Here is a 14181-nt window from a genome sequence, read left to right as displayed (position 1 = left end):
TATCGCAGTGACATTGGCTCCCCTGCTTCACTCTCTCCTGCCCCACTAATGCAACTCACTAATCCCTCTGTCCCCTTTAGGTGGGGCTCACGCTGACAAGATAAAATAAGCTGCACGACTGGTGGGTGGGGGCTGTGCTGTCAGCCCCCCTGGGTCTGCTCCTCTGTGATCCTCAGTGGGCCAGTATGCCTCTCCTGGTAGCTCCATGGGGGATGGTGTGGTGGGTTGGTGGGTGCCATGGCGACTATGTGCGGACTTCACATTTTTGTCTGCTGTGACAGCTCCTTGATCTGGGCGGGGCCAGTGGGGTGTGGGTAGGTCCTTTGTGGGGCTTTGGACGTTGCCTGAATATTGTCAGGCAGCTGGGTGCTGTGCCTCGACCCTTTCTTCCTTTGCATTTGTGGTTTGGTGCCATAAATGCACAACATAGAAGAGCCACCTCGACGGGACAACACTCAGCGGTTCATCTGTCTCTCTTCCACAGCATGTCTTTATCCTGTCTTCCTTCTCTCACCCCAACCAATCACAGCAGATGGCCCCGCCCCTCCCTGAGCCTGGTTCTGCTGGAGGTTTCTTCCTGTTAAAAGGGAGTTTTTTCTTCCCACTGTCGCCAAAGTGCTGCTCATAGGGGGTCATATGATTGTTGGGTTTTTCTCTGTATGTATTATTGTACGAGCTACCTTACAGTATAAAGCACCTTGAGACGACTGCTGTTGTGATTTGGTGCTGTGTAAATAAAACTGAATTGAATTAAGAAACAACTCTTAGATTCCTCACATGATTCTCCTGTATTCCTACGGGACGCCAAGGTAATATAACATGGAAGTGTGTCACAGTGCCTGGTGGCCACATGTTACCCATAAACTGTCAACCTGACCGTGCTGTAGCTACGTCCAAAGACTAGTTAAAGATTAAAGCTTTTTGGGGGGTTAAATCTGACATAAATAAAGAAAGAATAACATTAAAGTCGATTCTTTTGATCACTGTAGTTCTACTTTGAGGATATGACGTGTAAAAACCCTCAGTTGTGGCTGGTGGAGCTCACATTCCTGGTCTTTGTAATTCCAGTTCAATGAAGCCTCATTTTCACCTTTTTCCAGGTAAATTTTCCCAACTGTTCTAATGTCCATGCTGTGGCATTGTCCCATCATTTGTATTTCCTGTTAATGGATTTTTAATATGGTCTGGGAAATTACTATATATGAGTAACTTCCTGTTGTATTGCAGCTTAAGGCCATTGTCACTGAAATAAAGCCCAAGTTGTAATAGTTTGCATCCAGAACGAGGAAAACGAAGAAACCCAAACACTGCTCAGTGGATGAGTCCGTCCTGGAATAAATACCAGGACAAAACTAAAAAGAAGAGCTTGTTTCCTCGAAGCAACAACAGAAAGCTCTTTGTCTCTACAGATGTTTCTGGGAAACACGTTAACAATATTTAAACATTTGTTCTTAATAAACGTTTTTACTTAATGATGCTTTATGATATTTCTATCTGACCTAATGCAGCAGCGTATCCACATGAACTCTGCAGTGTTTCTACCCAGAGGCCACCGTGGTCCTTCTTTACTAATGCTGAGGGTTTTCTCCCAGCCGTGATAGCCTTTGACAGGTAAACTGAGTCATTCCAGCCCAGTGCAAAAATAACCTCCCTGTCTGCTCTTAACTTCACGCATCGATGCTAAAACGTTGCATAACTGAACCTGCAGACTGTGATCCTGTAGCTGTCGAGGAGAGGGCTTGATGCCGTCCATCTTCTGCTCAATTAACAACGCCTGCAACCTTTTGAGCCTTTGTCCTGCTACAGTCACAAATATAACATCATCACTCTTTATTTGATCCACTACACTGCTGTCATTTCTCTGTTATGGCCCCACAAGGTCACTGAATCAACCCCACAGCATCACGTACAAGTTTTCAAAGCGGTGTTCTAATCTGCTTCGAGTTTTCATCATTTTAGCCAGCCCCTCCGATCTTCTCCAGGTGAACACTACAAAGAAAGAGTTCAGTCTGAATAAAACATCTTGTGCATGTCACACGATACAGCATCCACAGCAGTATACACTGCAAACAGCAGAAGCTCTTCCTTCTTAGCCTTCGGTCCAGCAGTGATGACCTCCTCCTGCTTTTGGTTCAGATCACCTTTCTCCTGAAAATCTGAGCTGGGCTTGACAAACCCTCAGCTCAGCGTGATATAAAGGTGGCTCTTCTAGTGTATTTGCCATCTCCTGAGCTCTCATTGTTACCATCTCACATTCTTCTCCAATCCATGGTTAGGGAGCTGCTCATAGGGGGTCATATGATTGTTGGGTTTTTCTCTGTATCTATGAAGCGCCTTGAGGCGACTTTTGTTGTGATTTGGCGCTATATAAATAAAATTGAATTGAATTTTCAGGGTCAAAGTTCAGAGGAAAGTTTGTTCAGCAAATGAATGACAATAAATCATACATGTTTGCTGATTCACAGGTTAACAGCCTGGAGGAACAGGGCTGTGTCGTTCCTGTGATGTGATTCAGCTTTATTTCAGCCACTCAACAAAACAACATTATATTATATTTAATATATATTAAATATGTGCCAACTGATTCAGTACGTTTCATGTAGAAATATCTGTGGCAACTTTTTGTTGCAGCAATGATCTCAAAACACGGGGGGGGGGGGGGGCGAAGATGAATGTCTGCTGTGAGGACAGGGGGTGTGCATGTGCTCAAGTCACGTGACACGTCATTTACGCAACATTTGGTCGATTTAAAAGTTACAGTGAGATAAAATCATGTTATGGATTGCACTCAGTATATTGTGCCGACATGGTGAGATTGTGTCTGTCGAGCCGAGGAGAGCGTCGCAGTGCCAAAAGCTGTAAAATGAACTATCAGGCTGGAGTGTGCTGCCACAGCACAGAGCAGTCACAGAGTCCTGCAGGCAGAAGAGGAGTGATCGTGTTAGCCACCTTACAAAACAAAAAGACATGAAGTGAAAAGCAGAGCGCAGAGTGAGGCAGAAGAAGACAGACTGGGCCAAGTCCTGCATGTGCGAGAGCGAGCGAGACCCGGGACAACGTCATCCGCCTCGCCTGGACTAGTCCGCCGGCCGGAGGAGGGACAGTGGCTGCACTGTGCAGCCGAAGACTCAATTTGATCGCGCAGGAAACGAGCGACGCAACCGGTCCACCGTCCGTGCAAACTGCGCCAGGCAGCGTATTGCACGCTGGAGGACACCGAGGAAAGTCACAGTAGGAGCGGCGCTTAGTGAGAGGTGATGTCGGGGGGACATGGCTTCTTCTCCGGTCACCCCAGCATCGCTTGAAGGAGAAACACCTTCACCCACCGGGAACGAGGAGCCCGCGACCACCCGACAGGTACGACACGCCTCCGAGACCCTCTGCGCGCCCGGTAACGTTGTAACGTTTTACCGAAGTTCATTCGCAAACACACCAGTTTAAGATGGACCCGAGAATCAGCACACGGGAGCACTGGTGTCTGACTCAGCAGAAACGGCTCGACGTGCGTGTAATGCTTCGTATTTGATAACGATGGAATAATTCTTTAAAATAAGCACACAGATAAACACTGGTGGGTGGAAAAGCTCGTGTTTTGGTGAAATGAGTCCCGCCTAGTCCGGTCTACACCTCATTCAGCAAACATCTGAGTCACCCTGAGACGCCAGTGCGCGTCCTTGTGATGCAAAAAGCCGTAAGTGACACGCTGTTTACACGCAGGAGCAGTTTAACACATGCAGGTTGTGCCAGTAGGCGTTTCCTTCAATGTGACACCAAACGTGTAAATCAGTGCTGGGAGCGGATGTTGGACCTGATCAGTCTTAATCTGACAAACTGTAGTTCCTGCTCTGTTTCTAATTCAGCCCCATGACAGACAACCAGCATGTTCTCCTGTCACGTGTTATTGACACGCACATATTTAGTCCGTGTGTGGGATGTTAAAGGTGAGTTTGTTCAGGGCACGATCAGACTGAGGCCATTTCAACAGGTGCAAGGAAGTGTTAGTGTGGTTACTACGGCAGCACTGATGCCCTGATGAGTGCACATGGCTGGAATGAAAAGTCAATGCTATGTATAGCATGAACTACTTGTTGTCTAAGGCGGTGCAGAGAGTGAGCAGGAAATATCTGAGGTTGGATATTTCAGTACATACAGAGCTGTGCAGAGACATTAGGATCTTAAACTATTGTCTGTATCTGGCAAAGCGAGAATCTGAGCCTTGTGTACAAACTGTCTGGTGTTTGTTCTGGCAGGAATATGAAACTACTGTGCACAGCATGCTTATTAAGATGGCCCAGGACCAGGTCATCTTGCAGGATGGTAGTGTTACATCGAGAAGGTTCATCTTTAATCTGCTTGTTGGATTTCTGTGTGAGTTTTCTCCCTGTGCCTCTGTGGCCTCTCCCCACAGTATCCGTGTTTGTGTTTAAAGTGTTTAAAGTACAGCACTAGATGATCGTATGGGTGAATGTGACTTGTTGTAAAGCACTTTGAGTTGTTGTCTATATAAAGTCTAAATGGAATCCACTTATGTGCAGAGGACCAGAAGTGTCACGGCTGCCGAGGCGAGCCGTGTGGATATAGAAGGAGGACCCAAGATGCAGGCAGTGGATGAGATACCGGTGGTTTTATTTACAGAGGTGTAGTGGCAAACAAACAGTGGGGCATAACAAACAACTAAAGACACCTAAACTGGGAGAACTAAAATAACAGACCTGGGAGCATATGACAACGGATGATGAGAGACGCAGACGAGGAACAGGACTCCGTGGAACACAGGGTAACATACTGACACAGAATTACACAGACTGACACGGAGGAACACAGACGAACCGGCAACAGGCAGGAGAACACACAGGGCTTAAATACACACACCAGTAATCAGGGGATGAGAGACAGGAGGGCAACACAGCTGGGAGGAATCTGGGCTGACGGGACAGGGGAAACGTAAACTGATCACACTCACATACGACGCGGACCTTCACAATAAAACAGGAAACTCAGATACATGGAACCAGACAAGACATTGAACTAACCAGACAGATTCACAAACAGATGGGGTGACACCATAGACAGAGACAGACTCAAAGGCAGACCAAATATAACACACAGAACTCAAACAATAATAATCATCATCATCATAAACTAGAAAATGATAACTAAAAGCGCTGGGTCACCGACCCAGGACCATGACAAGAAGATCCAGCGCATCGAAATAAAGAGTTCTTTGCTTAAACAATGAATTGTGCGATAAAATATTAATTTACAAATTCATTTTTAAGTTATTTTATTTATTCATTACAAAAGTAATTTATTATCTAGTAATTTAATTGAAAATAAAAAAATTTATAAATCAGTATTTGAAAATAAATTATTATTCCATTAATAAATACTTCAAATCAGAAAAAAAAGAAATAAAATCTCAATAAAAACCTCACATCAAAAATCCTTTTCCTGTGTAGGCAGAGTGTAAACACAGAGGCTGAATGGCCTTTGGTATAGGTGCAAAGCTAAGACTGTCTAACCAATGACAGAGCTCCTTACCTCGCACCGGCTAATTTGCATTGCTCCGGGATTTTGGAAATTTATCCATTTATTCATTATGATGAAACACACACACACACACATATATATATATATATTAGGGGTGCAACGATATTCGTATCGATATTGAACCGTTCGATACAGTGCTTTCGGTTCGGTACGCATATGTATCGAACAATACAAAATTTTTAATTTATTTTATCAACTTTCCTTCTGACGATGCTGTCTGTGTTGAGCGCTCAGTGGATCTGTGTTCGACTACTCCGCCTAGGCTGCACTGTCGAGTGCAGATCCACTGAGCGCAGCGCAAGCTAGCGAGACAGAAGCTAAGCTCGTTGCAACATGGCAAACTGAACCTCCCCCACCCTCATTCAGATCTGGCGTTTGGAACTATTTTGGTCTTCATGTGACGTATGACCCTGAAGGTAAGCGAGTCATGGACTAAAGTAAAACAGTATGTTGGATGTGCCACGCAATGCTCAATTACATGGGTGGGAACTAGTGTGTTAGCGCAGTTAGCTCGTTAACGTGTTGGCCGTCCAGCCCCACGCACGGGGTGATCCGCGGTAGCTTGTTAACGGAGATTTGCCGTGTTGTGGCGTTAACGTCATTTCAGATTAACGCTGACAGCACTAGTGGGAACACAACGAATATGACTGCACATTTACTCCGACATCATCCTGGTGCAAAGACAAGTGGAAGCAGACAAAACAACAAGCACCATGCTACAAACTTTACCCGGGTCATTTAGACAGCCGTTAGCACAGGATTCTCCTTATGGGGACCTGATATGTTTAATATGCTGCTGAGAATATAGCCCAGAAGAAGCGTATAGTATAGCTTTTATTTTGAAAGAGACATTTCTCTGTAATAAACTCTCTTTTCCAAAGATGGGTGATTTCTCCATCAGATTTATTTATTTATTACTTTGTTGTTTCAGCAACATTAAATTTAAAAACTGTACTTTTGAGTTAAAATATATATTTATAATTTTAATAACTGACAAATTAAAAAGGCATGAACATTTTTTTTGTATCGAAAAAATATCGAACCGTGACACCAAAGTATCGAACTGAACCGAACCGTGAATTTTGTTTGTCGTTGCACCCCTAATATATTTGTATATATGTGTGTGTGTATTTATACATCAATCCATTTTCTTGCTTATGGAGTTCAGGGCCCTGTGCTTCGTACGTCGCTTACTACATCCAAGATCAAATGAAACATCCAAGACCAAATCATCGCGCTAACTCTGAGCTCGCTATTCCGGTTCCCCGAACACACCTGTTGTTGACGATTAGTACAGCTGGATGAAGTAATGTGACATCACTGGGTGGCCCAACAGGGGCTACGCGTCGATAGTAGAAACATTGATCGGCAACCCTTTGATTGGTCGGCGAAAATGTCGAAGGAGCGCGCTCGGTATTTTTCGGCAGCAGAGCAAGAACTCTTGAGTGAAGGATTTCAGGAGTTTCAGAGTTTAATTAAAACGCAAGGGAACACTGCAAAGGCTGCAAAAGCAAGGAGAGAGGGCTGGCAGAAAGTTGCTGACAAATTAAACTCGTAAGTAATTCAATAATAACAATAATAATGGAGTGGATTTATATAGCGCTGTTCAAGGCACCCAAAGCGCTTTACAATGTCACTATTCATTCACTCTCACATTCACACACTGGTGGAGGCAGCTACAGGTGTAGCCACAGCTGCCCTGGGGCAGACTGACAGAAGCCAGGCTGCCATATCGCGCCATCGGCCCCTCTGGCCAACACCAGTAGGCGGTAGGGTAGATTTATCATATCACACCATATTATCCAATATTATATTACATTATATTATATTATGTTATATTATATCCCCTTTCACATTAGAGCCACAACAGGACCCACTAGAACATGGGAACAAGTAAAAGTGAAATATAAGAATATTCTACAGAATGGTAATATTTATCACTTATATTGCTTTTCGTCTCTTGGAAAGAGACCCTGAAATACTCTGTTTGTTTGTTCATAACAGCAACCAAGAAAAGGGCAGAGCAAAAAAAAAGACAGGTGGTGGTCCTGCACCCCCTCGTCAACAAGTTGGTTAAGTAAATAATACCCTCACGGGAAAATCGATATCTCTCTATGAGCACACTGTCGCGCTGAGCTAAAGGATCCTGTCTGTCCCGCAATATACGCTGAATTCTGAAAACTCTCCTTATCAATCTTGCACCTTCCGCAATGGGTTGCTCGCGTATACGGACAGGACATGGCTGCGACAGACTTCCCAAAATCCACCTTCGCTTTTATAGCCGTGGTCTCTCATCTTGATTACACGAAGTAATTTACAATTACTACTCTGAAATATGAATTACATCTGTAATAATCACATACATGTAATAGAATGTTAATAGTTCATTTCCCTTTTTTAGGAAATGACCTGTGTGAAATCAATAAAAGGATCAAGTGCTGCATTATCTTTAGTTACATTGATGTTATTTATTTATGGTGAAACAGTGGTGGAATATCGCTGTTGCTTTCGTATGAATGACGCGGACATACCTGCGTGGCCGCGATCTAATCCTGTTTACATAAAGTAAACCTGCTCCCCAGCAGGTTTACGCTTACGGCTCTGTTGCTATGACAGCAAGTCCCGGATGGGCTTCGGGGAACCGAACGATCCAGGATCACGCGAAATCGTCAACAATCTCATCCAGCTAACTCACTTAGCGCGGTACGAAGAACAGGCCCCAGGGCCTGGGACCTACTCCATGTCAGCTTTCAGTGTTTATGAACATGAACATTATGAACTCATGACTCCCTTGGGAAGCCTATGGTTTTTCATAGGCAGGGGATATTTGTTTTATCACAGTTCATTACCAAACAGAGCAGGGTTCTAATTGATTTGTGGCTTATAGGATATTATGTATAGGTGTGTAAAAGTGGAGTGAATATAATTACAAACAGCAATGCTAGTGGAGTGATGACAGACAGGGCGGTTGGGGGGTGGTGAACAGTTTGCCAACAGTTCTCCCCTGTAGAGAAGGACATCTGCCATTTCTTTTTCCTTTTAGTCAAACAATTCAGGTAGTGATGAAAGAAAATCAGACTGTGGCAGTGCTTGCAGCAGGTAACGGAGTGATAATGCAGAGTTTTTACTGCAGTGGACAGTCCCTAGTGTGACCATCGCTGGAACCAACCAGCTGATTTACATCATGGCAGCAGTCACCAGTGAAGTTCTTGGCTGCAACATGAACAATCTCAAGTAGCAATGCCTCCCATGGAGAAGGACACTAAGGCTAAACCCTTGAGGCGACTTTTGTTGTGATTTGGCGCTATATAAATAAAATTGAATTGAATTGAATTGAAAGACCAAGGGAGCACGAAGGGATGTTAGCCAACTATCAGAGCTGCAGAAAGGTGCGATGAAGAAGGTGCCTAAGAAGTACAGCAAGCTGCCCATACCTGAGGCCTTGGAAACTGCCAAGCAACGACTCAAAGCCTTGGCCAGCCGCTTGAAGGGACCATACCAGAGAGATAGAAGGCAGGAGAATTAACTAAGAGTAATCTACAGTTCAAGGTATATTCTCAGTGGCAGGGGGACACTATGAGAAGAGCCCCACCAAGGCTGGAGATGGAGCAATACTGGAAGAGCATATGGGAGTAGGATGCAACCCATATGGAGATGCTCTGTCGCCGCTGCTGTTCTGCATAGGCCTGAACCCTCTCAGTGAGGTCTTTGACAAGACTGGCTACAGATGCAGACTACAGAATGGAGCAGTTGGATCAAACTACCAGAAGGCAACATTGAAGACATAGAGGACAGTTACAAGTACCTGGGGATCCCGCAGGTGAATGGGAACCATGAAGAGGCCGCCAGGAAAGCTGCATCCACCAAGTACCTGCAGAGGGTCAGGCAAGTCCTGAGGAGTCAGCTGAACAGTAAGAACAAGATCCGGGCCATCAACACCTACGCCCTGCCCGTGATCAGGTACCCTGCTGGGGTAATAGGCTGGCCAAAGGAGGAGATAGAAGCCACTGACATAAAGACAAGAAAGCTCCTTACCATGCATGGAGGGTTTCACCCCAAGTCCAGCACCCTGAGGCTGTACGCTAAGCGGAAGGAAGGGGGCCGGGGACTGGTGAGTGTCAGCACCACAGTCCAGGATGAGACAAGGAACATCCAAGAATACATTGGGAAGATGGTCCCAACTGACCGAGTGCTCAGTGAATACCTCAGGCAGCAGAAACCCAAGAAAGAGGAGGGAGACGAGGAACCATCATGGAAGGACAGGCCCCTGCACGGTATGTACCACCGGCAGATAGAGGAGGTGGCTGATATCCAGAAATCCTACCAGTGGCTGGACAAAGCTGGACTGAAAGACAGCACAGAGGCACTAATCATGGCAGCACAAGAACAAGCTCTGAGTACAAGATCCATAGAGGCTGGGGTCTATCACACCAGGCAAGACCCCAGGTGCAGGCTGTGTAAAGATGCCCCAGAGACAATCCAGCACATAACAGCAGGGTGCAAGATGCTAGCAGGCAAGGCATACATGGAACGCCATAACCAAGTGGCCGGCATAGTGTACAGGAACATCTGTGCCGAGTATAACCTGGAAGTCCCGAGGTCAAAATGGGAGATGCCCCCAAGGGTGGTGGAGAATGACCGAGCTAAGATCCTGTGGGACTTCCAGATACAGACGGACAAAATTGTGGTAGACAAACAGAAGAAGACGGCCGTAGTGATCGATGTAGTGGTCCCGAACGACAGCTGCATCAGGAAGAAGGAACACGAGAAGCTGTAGGGGTACCAAGAGTTGAAAGAAGAACTGAAAAAGATGTAATTTCTTACAAAGAAAGACATTTCTTGAACCATTTGGCAGTGTTCAGCCTTTTCTCCGTTTCCCTTCTGTAACAATGATTTCTTTACAGCCTCCCAGACAGCTGTTTGGGAATCACGCTGTTGCAGAGATGCTATTGTGCCTGTCAAACTATGTTGTCTTTGGCATTTTGTAAGAAATTAAATGTGTTTGAGAGCACAGTTTAAAAGATACAGTTTAAAATTGGTTCTTTGCTAAGTCTGTTATGTACGAGCTAGACACAATACTGGTTCATCCCTTGACTTGAGTGCCTTTTTTATGTTTCAGTGATTCATGGGTCAATGGCTTAACAAACAAAAACATGCTTCTGAAATGCTTGATTTTCTTTAGGATTGGTTAAACTAAAAGACGTTGACAAGGAATTTTAAGGGTTTTAGGAAGCATAAAACCGAAATCAGTTGTATTGTAGACGCTAAAAGCTGTGAGCCAAAACTCTCTGCTCTGAAACTCTTCACTCAGTCCTCACGCTGAGAGTTTAGAGGCTGAACTTCTTGTTCCTCCATAACACTTTTCATGAAACAGCAGAAATGAGCTTGTGTTTCTCAGCAGTGCGCACACAGAGAACCGATCCTCTCTGCTCAGTCTGAACAAATCAAAGTGAAACGTCAGTGAAAACACAGCTGCTGATCAAACTGTGTCAGATTAATGCCTCAATGTTTCACTGTGAGGTTAAAAAATACATAAAAATGATTTAAAGAAGTAGGAGGCAGATTTTCACAATAAGAGCACTTTGTTTTTAATTCAGTTAATGTCAAACTGTCATCAACACCTCTGTGTTGTCTCCGTCTCTGAGCAGATTCAGGCATTACTCAAATAATAAAGGCTTTCTTTCACTATTATACTTTTCATTAGTCTCCAGGTTGATGATTATAAACAGAATTATTAAAGTTTTTATCATTTCAGGCTGAAAATCAACATGAATTTGGTTCTAATCAAAGAAGCTCCTTTAATGTGTGTCATTAAAATCCTCACACAGACTTAAAAAGGCGACATTAACATTAAAATAAATGAAAGAAGCTTCAGCTGAGAGCTTCATGCAGTCATCATCAGCAGCTCATAGCAGTCACAGCTCTTTATTACGCAGCTTTGCAGGAATTAAAGTGGCTGAAGTGTCAGAGTTTGTGTGAGAAGCTGCTTCATGGACAGCTGTACACACGTCTTTATTATTTCTTCATAAATCAAACACACAGGTTTGCCTGCAGATGATTTAAAGTGTGTCGTTGTGCAGTTAAAGCTGTTTGTGTGACGCCCTGACCTCCTGTGAATGAAACAGCCAATCAGATCCATCAGAGAGAGAGCAGGAAGTGTTGTGTGTTTGTGACAGAACAAGGAAACAGTGATGATGATGAACATAAAGATCCTCTGATGTTTCCTGTTACAGTAACGCTTGTTCATCTGTTGCTCTCCTACACTTTCCTATAAATAAAGGAGAAAAAGTGCGTTTAGTTTCATTTCCTACAGCTCAGAGTTACACTTCACATTCCTGCTGTCACATCAAAAAGCTTCACTTTGGTCCAACATCTACATGTTAACATGAAACACAGACAGACTCAGAACATCTGGAACATCTGCACTTTGACCCAAACTGTTATAGCAGGATATTTTTTACATATTTCTTATGTTGGACCTGTTTGAACTGTAAACGACCTGTAATCATCTGTAAATGGTGTGAGACACACTGAGGCCACCTACAGGGCAGCTGGGGAACAGCAGGGATCTGAAATCATACGAGACGTTAGTGAGTGAGAAGAACAAACGGACTTAAGATGGCTCGAAGTGATCAAAGTTGATCTAAAACAGAAGATAAATCCACTGATTCTTTGTAAAGTTCATCTGCTGCTCACATGAATCCATGAAAGATTTATTCCACTGAATGTTTCTTCAAAGCTCATTTCAACCTGTTGAAGTCATGAATGAAAGTGCAGACTGAGAGTGGATCACATGATGTTTGAGGTGTGTCATGTGACATGTTCAGTATTGTCACACATGTCTAGATTGTCCCTGATATCATAACTGCTCAAACACTGATGATTATATTTGAAGAATTATTCCTGATGGCAGCAAAGTTTGAATGGAGCTCTCTGTCTGTGCTGATTTGTCGCCCTCTGGAGGTCAAAGCACAAACCTACAGGGCAGCTGGGGAACAGCAGGGATCTGAAATCATACGAGATGTTAGTGAGAAGAACAAACGGACTTAAGATGGCTCGAAGTGATCAAAGTTGGTCTAAAACAGAAGATAAATCCAAAGCAGCATCAGATGAATGTTACCATTTCCAGTTACGGTGCCCTTCATCTAATATGGAAATGTGTTGTTGTTTTTTTGCCGTGTTGTTGTTCTTCCTATTGTGTTTAGGCCAGAGATGCTCTTCAAACAGCTGACAGACATGACCACATTACAAGAACATGGTGTGAGTCCGATTTGATATTCCAGTCAACGCTGAGAGACCTTAACCAGGAAGTCAGAGGTCAGCTGATGCTGCGAGCAGGAAGTGAACCAAGGGAAAGGTCCACTCTACTCAATCTCAAAGAAAATATGCTGGTATTTGTTGATGTTGATGGTACAATAAAAATATATAATATAATAAATAATAAAATATCATGTGATGATGAGATGTGTTGTTGGTGTTTGTATTTTCTGTAAATGTCTTTTTTAATGTAAATGCTTTGTTCCAGACGGACAGGGAATCAGTTGCTGTACGATGACATCATCTTGATGTTGACGAGGAGGGCGAGAAAAACTAGTTTTGTCCTGCAGATGGCGATCTTGCACCGTGTCCAGAGAGCCGACACTTTGATGGTGCTGCTCTACTCAGCTTACTTTAGCCTGGGTTGGACTCTATATGAGCAGCTTCCACTCTGGTTTCACTCTTAAACACACTTGTTTGATTTCACTTGTAAAAGTTGAAGAATAAATATTTTATTACAAAATTATTTGTTGATGCATTTTTTTAGGGTCAAATATCTTGTTTGATTTGAGGAATGAACTGTTAGGGTGGAAAAAGTGAATCAGGTTAAAATAGTGGTGCTTTATATCAGTGAAGATGTATAATGTAATTTAAAATGTTGATGATGGGTTGTAGTGGGCTTGTACTTACAAAACTGCCTCATTTTATTGGAACGATCCACAGTTGCATCCATTCACGGATGACATCTGACATCATTTGACATCTGGTCTGAACACGTTTGTACACAAGATGCCTCAGTTCTGGATGTTCCCACAGACTCCTCTGTGCACCTAAAGGAAAGGTCAAAGGTCAGCAGCACATGTAGTTGGGACAATTCTTCAGTCGCACAAACTACACAATGATTTTCCTCCAATGACGACTTTTCACTTGCAGAAATGGTCCTGTGTGATTTCCAGGCTGTGATATAAAAACTAGTTCCTAATGGCAGCGACTCACTCAGTAAACATGTGTTTCCTTCACCAACCTCACACACAGATCCAATAAGATCAGGAAGTGGGCAGTATAGTACAATATGTGTTATTCTGTGCTGCACTGCCCAAACTAAAGATCTGCTGAAGTGTTGGAAATGATCCAGATGTTTATTTTGGACGATACAGCAGAAGATCAGACATGAAAGTGGAGATAACACAGAAGACCTGCAGCAAAGGTCAGAGGTCAGACTGGGCCCTGGATTCAACAATGAGCCAATGATCATCAAGCAGTGACTAAAGCAGAGCCCTGACGTTCTGACATTCATCACACAGTCAGAACAAATGTCTGCTGATGACTTCATCTCATGAAACGACTGATAGATGTCAGTTCATTGATCAGCTG

At 43.8% G+C, this 14181-nt stretch overlaps 1 protein-coding gene across 1 annotated transcript; it reads left to right on the top strand.

The window, feature by feature from the left end:
* The first annotated feature begins 2719 nt into the window (after positions 1-2719).
* On the top strand, positions 2720-13191 carry LOC146679516 (uncharacterized). Its single transcript, XM_085450267.1, has 3 exons — positions 2720-3357; positions 12756-12941; positions 13076-13191. The coding sequence occupies exons 1-3, from the start codon at positions 3271-3273 to the stop codon at positions 13103-13105; spliced, it is 303 nt and encodes a 100-aa protein (XP_085306393.1). The 5' UTR covers positions 2720-3270; the 3' UTR covers positions 13106-13191.
* The last annotated feature ends 990 nt before the right edge of the window (positions 13192-14181 follow it).

Source organism: Copadichromis virginalis, unplaced genomic scaffold, assembly GCF_057382275.1.
Source record: "Copadichromis virginalis isolate Kocher_CV1m ecotype Utaka unplaced genomic scaffold, C_Virginalis_male_GT1.1 unmapped_scaffold_1, whole genome shotgun sequence".
Taxonomy (NCBI): domain Eukaryota; kingdom Metazoa; phylum Chordata; class Actinopteri; order Cichliformes; family Cichlidae; genus Copadichromis; species Copadichromis virginalis.
The sequence above is the reverse complement of the archived record's forward strand: the minus strand, read 5'-3'. Positions and strand labels throughout refer to the sequence as shown.